Here is a 6,000-nt window from a genome sequence, read left to right on the forward strand (position 1 = left end):
AAAGACCTCCTGGTCCATCTCGTCTGCCTTTATACCACTTCCTGTGTTTTATCTTAGGATGGATCTATGTTTATCCCAGGCGTGTTTGAATTCAGTGACTGTGGATTGACCAACCACGTCTGCTGGAAGTTTGTTCCAAGCATCTACTACTCTTTCAGTAAAATAATATTTTCTCACATTGCTTAGAAACATATAAACATAGAAGATTGATGGCAGAAAAAGACCTCGTGGTCCATCTATGTTGTATGTTCTTTTAAATAATGGGTTTTAGATATTTTTAAATATTAGATTTGTTCTCTGTACATTGTTTTATTATTGTTGTGAGCCGCCCCGAGTCTGCGGAGAGGGGTGGCATACAAATCCAATAAATAAACAAATAAATAAATCTAGTCTGCCCTTATGCTATTTCCTGTATTTTCTCTTAGAATGGATCTATGTTTATCTCAGGCGTGTTTGAATTCAGTTCCGGTGGTTTTACCCAACGCGTCTGCTGGAAGTTTGTTCCAAGCATCTACTAGTCTTTCAGTCAAATAATATTTTCTCACGTGGCTTCTGGTCTTTCCCCCAACTAACCTCAGATTGTGCCCCCTTGTTCTTGGGTTCTCTTTCCTATTAAAAACATAAGACAAAATACGGGAAATAGTATAAGGGCAGACTAGATGGACCAAAAGGTCTTTTTTCTGCCGTCAATCTTCTTATGTTTTTAAGATACAGTTGGGTTCACTCTCTGGCTTGTTGTATACGTCACAACTGGCTGGCTTCCAGCTTTACCAACCTGGGAAGTCATGAAAGGCTCAGAACCTGCATCCTTCAACCTGGTTCCGTGGCGAGTGGGTTTTCCACAAACCGGAGTGGATGGTGGTTTTGCACGGTGCCGGCATGCCATGGCCTGGTGCCATTGCATGGCCTGTTGGTTGAGGAGCCCTGGTGTAAGGTAAAGCAAACGGTTGTGGTTGTTATTGATCTGCGTTGCGTAGGAATTGCCTTCGCCGTGTGGGATGGAAGGTTGTGCGACTGTGCGTGATTTCGCTTCTCTGCTGGTTGTTTTTAAGGACGGTCAAATCTTTTTGGGTGGAGACAATAGTTTGGTCTTGCCCCTCTTTTGCCCCAACCTATTTTTAGTATCAAACTCTCCCAATGCTTAAAAAAAATTACAGTCACCATCATTTCCCTTTTGCTTTCTTCTTTCTTCCGCCTTTCCCTTCCCTCCCTTCTTTCTCTTTTCCTTCTTCCCTCCCCTCCCCTCTTTCTCTTCCCTCCCCTCCCTTTCCTTTTCTTGTTACTTCTCCTCCTTTCCCTTCCCTTTCCTCTCCTTTCTTCTTTCTTTTCCTTCTTCCCTTCCCTCCGCTCTTTCTCTTTTCCTTTATTCACCCCTCCTTTACCTTGCCCTCCCCTTTTCCTTGCTTCTTCTTTCCCTTCCCTTTCTTCCCCTCGCCTCCCTTCTTTCTCTTTTCCTTTCTTCTTCCTTCCCCTCTCCCCTCCCTTCCCTCTTTCTCTTTTCCTTCTTCTCTCCCTCCCCTCCCTTTTCCTCCCTTCTTTCTCTTTTCCTTCCATCTTCCCTCCCCTCCTTTACCTTCCCTTTTCTCCCCTCCCTTCCCCTTTCCTCTCCTATTTCTCTTCCTTCTTCTCTCCCTTCCCTTTTCCTCCCTTCTTTCTCTTTTCCTTCCATCTTTCTCTTTTATTTCCTTCCTTCTTCCTTTCCCTTCCCCTTCCTTCCCTTCCTTCCTCCTTTCTCTTTTCCTTCCATCTTTCTCTTTTATTTCCTTCCTTCTTCCTTTCCCTTCCTTCTTTCTCTTTTCCTTCCATCTTCCCTCCCTTCCTTTACCTTCCCTTTTCTCCCCTTCCTTCCTCCTTTCTCTTTTCCTTCTTCTCTCCCTCCCCTCCCTTCCCCTTTCCTCACCTTCATTTCCCTCTTTCTCTTTTCCTTCTTCCCTCCCCTCCCTTCTTTTCTCTTTTCCTTCCTTCTTCCTTCCCCTCCTTTCCCTCTCCTCTTTCTCTTTTCCTTCTTCTATCCCTTCCCTTTTCCTCCCTTCTTTCTCTTTTCCTTCCATCTTCCTTTCCCTCCCCTTTTCTCCCCTTCCTTCCTTCTTCCTTCCCCTCCCTTCTCTTTTCCTTCTTCTCTCCCCTCCCTCCCTTCCCCTTTCCTCACCTTCATTTCCCTCTTTCTCTTTTCCTTCTTCCCTCCCCTCCCTTCTTTTCTCTTTTCCTTCCTTCTTCCTTCCCCTCCTTTCCCTCTCCTCTTTCTCTTTCCCTTTCTTCTTCCTTTCCCTTCCCCTACCTTCCTTTCCCTCTTCCCCTTTTCTTTCCATCTCCCCCTCCTTTCCCTCCTTCCTTCCTTCCTTCCCTCTCCCTCCCTCCCTGCAATACTTCAACCAACTGGGCCACAAAGGGTTAACCACCTCCCCCCCCTTCTACAAAAGCCTTTTCAGCCTGGCGAGCCCCACAAGCGTGACTCATCCTTCTCATCCCCCCACTCCTCTCATGGCTGCCAGGCGGCATCGTCTGGCGTGCGGATGGGCAGAGGGGGGTTAAAAACCTCGGAGCATGCACAGAGTGGTGGTGGAGCCTCGTCCTGGCAGCCTGCACTGCAGGGGCAGCTAATGCCGGCCGGCTGGGATCTTTCTCGGATCCCCCCCCCTTTTTTTCCTTACGGTTCAGCTTCCAGAGATCTCCATGGAGCCATGGTAACGGCAAGCCAGCGGCAACACACACACACAATCACACACACACAATCACACACACACACAACGTCCACCCCGGCTTTTGCCAGGGAGCAACTTGGAAATCCGTTTCCCAGAGGGGGAGGGGAGTCAGGGGGGGCACAGAGAGAGAGAGTGGGGAGATCCGGTCGATTTGCACGATCTAGGGACCGGAGGCAGCTTGGATTAAAAAAAAAAAACCAGAGACAGGTGTGCAAAATTCCCCATCTCGGATGCCTTGCGATGTCGAAGCATCTCTCTCTCCCGTAGCATCCTTCCTGCCTCTCTTCTCTTTGTAAATTAAAGTGCCTAAAGCTTTGCCCCGCTGAGAATGGGGGGAAAAGGGGGGGGATTTGGGAGGGTGGGCTGCAGGGGAGCCCTCCACCCTGGGGGAAGAGGGGTTGAGCAAGGCGAGAGCCCCGGAGGCAGAGAGAAGGGTTTGGGGGAAGCTTCGCTCCCGACCTTATAGCGGTGGAGATCCAGGCAGCGGCTTCTCTCAAGGTTAACTTAGCGATGCGGTTCCGCCAAGCCGAGATGCCGTGACGGCTGACCAGGTTGGCTTTTGCAGCCGGCTGCTGCAGACCGGCTGGTTTTCTGCATCAACTCAGCTGTTGTATCCCCTCCCTGGAGACAATGGGTTGTTAAAAGACTCCTTTAAGCCACCTAGGTTTTTATTTTCGGCGACGGTGGTGATGGGGACCGATCTGGGCTAGCCGGCGAGCTTGCCGAAGGGAGTTTTTATATTTTTCCCCCCCCTGCAAAATGGTGGCCATGTTGGCGAGGGAAGGGTTAATTCCCTGGCTGCTGTAAGCGGGTTGGAGGAGAGCGTTGGGGTAAGCACAGCCCGCCTGTGTGAGCGGAGATTAAAAAAACCGGGGCGCTGCAGCAGCGGTTGGAAAATGCTGGACGGGACCCCTCCGGATACCCGAACTGCGGCTCACCTTCTGCCTTCTTCCTTCCCTTCCTCCGGGGCCCTCTTGGAAACCGCTCGCCGCCGCCAGCTCGCCCGCCCTTCGTACCTGCCGTCCGGTCTGAAGATGAGACGTCGGATTTCGATGCCCGGCGGGCGAATGCCGGAATTGCTCCCACTCTCAGCCAGCTGAGCCCCACCGTTTCCCCGGCAGAAGATTTGGCGTTCGTGGGCTTCTCCTTCGTCAAGGCGCTCGGCATCCTCCGGTCAGAGTAAGTACCGGCTCGGGAAGGATGAGTACTGGGGAGGCGATCGGTTGGGTCTCCGGGTAGTTTTTGCTCGGCTAGGGAAAGGAGGAGGTAGGAATCTTGACGGCGGAGGGACGCCTGTGATTCAGGATCTCGGTTTCTCGACAAACTAGGATGGGTCTTAACTTGGTTTCCCTCATCCCCGGGAACTGGGCAACGGGGACTCTTTGGTTGGAGATGAAAACTCCAGGAATCCAATGTAGTTTTCCCACCCACCCACCCCCGTCACCCCCGAATCCATGAGCTGCAGGGGGAAGAAAATATTTTTGACTTCACCCTTTGCAAAAAAAAATGTAACACAACAAAATACCCGAATCGGAAAAGAATGGGGGGGGGGGGGGGGAATCTTAGACCCTGGGTGTTACGTGCAGCTTCTGTTGAACTAGCTGTGAAGGGGGGGGGGGGGATTTGCTAAGCCCCGTTAGGTTGTTCCAGGGTACCTCTGGAGCGTGTTTTAGGGGTGCACAGTGGAGGAGACGAATACGAGGGGTACGGCGTGTCCAGCCGAATGGGGTAGGGGCCCCAATTAGGTCCGTCCAGGGTACCTCTGGAGCGTGTTCTTTTTTGGGGGGGGGCATGATGGGAGAGGAGTACAAGGGGTCCGGCGTACCCAGCCGAATGGGGCACGGGGCTGCCGGTAGGATCAAAGGAGCCATCGGAACTGCAGAGTAGCCGATGCGGAGAACTGTGGCGATTGGCTGGCTTGGGGGAGCTCTGAGGTCTCCTCCTGGACCGCGGATGATTTAGCGGCGAGGAGCTGCCGGATCCGGTCGTGAAAAGTGAACCGCTCGTCCGAGGATGCCTCGGCTGCTCGTTTCGGCTTTGCTACTACGAGAAGGAAGGTAGGAGCAGAAGCTGGCTCGGCGGAAGAGCGTTAAGGCACTACTACGGATTGTCTCTGCATGGAGAGATTACATACATAGTGCATATGAATTGATAAGGGAGGAGAACTTGTGGCTTAGAGGGGAAAAGCACTGCCTAGCAAGGAAAAAAGCAGCCCAGGTTCGAATCCTAGTAGGGCATGTGGCTAGCTGATGAGAGCTAAATCGCTCAAAATAGATCTATACTATTTACTTATTTATTTTATTTATTTATTTTATTCGACTTCTGTGCTGCCCAGTCTCAAAGGAGACTGCTCTCCCTTTATTTCATTTCTTTGCACATTTGAATGAATATATACACATACATATATACATATATATATATACACAGAAACATAGAAGATTGACGGCAGAAAAAGACCTCTAGTCTGCCCTTATACTATTTCCACCCTAAGATAAACTACAGGAAATAGTATAAGGGCAGACTAGAGGTCTTTTTCTGCTGTCAATCTTCTATGTTTCTGTGTATATATATATATATGTATATATGTATGTTTATTCTGGGCATGTTTAAATTCGGTTACTGTGGATTTACCAACCACGTCTGCTGGAAGTTTGTTCCAAGCATCTACTACTCTTTCAGTAGATAGATGGATGGATGGATGGATGTGGATGTGGATGTGGATGTGGATGTGGATGTGGATGTGGATATGGATATGGATATAGATATATGTGACAGATAGATAGATAGATAGATAGATAGATAGATAGATAGATAGATAGATGATAGATAGATAGATGATAGATAGATAGATAGATAGATAGATGATAGATAGATAGATAGATGATAGATAGATGATAGATAGATAGATTGATAGATGATAGATAGATAGATGATGGATGGATGGATGGATGGATGTATAGATAGATAGATAGATAGATGATAGATAGATAGATGATAGATAGATAGATAGATAGATAGATAGATGATAGATAGATAGATAGATAGATGATAGATAGATGATAGATAGATAGATTGATAGATGATAGATAGATAGATGATGGATGGATGGATGGATAGATAGATAGATAGATAGATAGATAGATAGATAGATAGATAGATAGATATACACACATACACAAGCACACACATATACATACACATACATACAGGCACACATACTGTAAAATATGTATGTGTATGTATGTATATTTTTTTGTGCATAACGTATTTTTGCTGGTAATGAAAAAGAAGGGAGACT

General features: G+C 48.2%; 1 protein-coding gene across 1 annotated transcript in view; it reads left to right on the forward strand.

Annotated features, from left to right (window-relative positions):
- CIT (citron rho-interacting serine/threonine kinase) overlaps positions 1–6,000 on the forward strand; it is a 157,267-nt gene that overhangs the window by 28,077 nt on the left and 123,190 nt on the right. Inside the window, 1 exon segment of the mRNA XM_070763102.1 lies at positions 3,701–3,881. Within this exon segment, the coding sequence (XP_070619203.1) occupies positions 3,701–3,881 (181 nt within the window).

This window comes from Erythrolamprus reginae, chromosome 10 (assembly GCF_031021105.1).
Source record: "Erythrolamprus reginae isolate rEryReg1 chromosome 10, rEryReg1.hap1, whole genome shotgun sequence".
Lineage (NCBI taxonomy): Eukaryota > Metazoa > Chordata > Lepidosauria > Squamata > Dipsadidae > Erythrolamprus > Erythrolamprus reginae.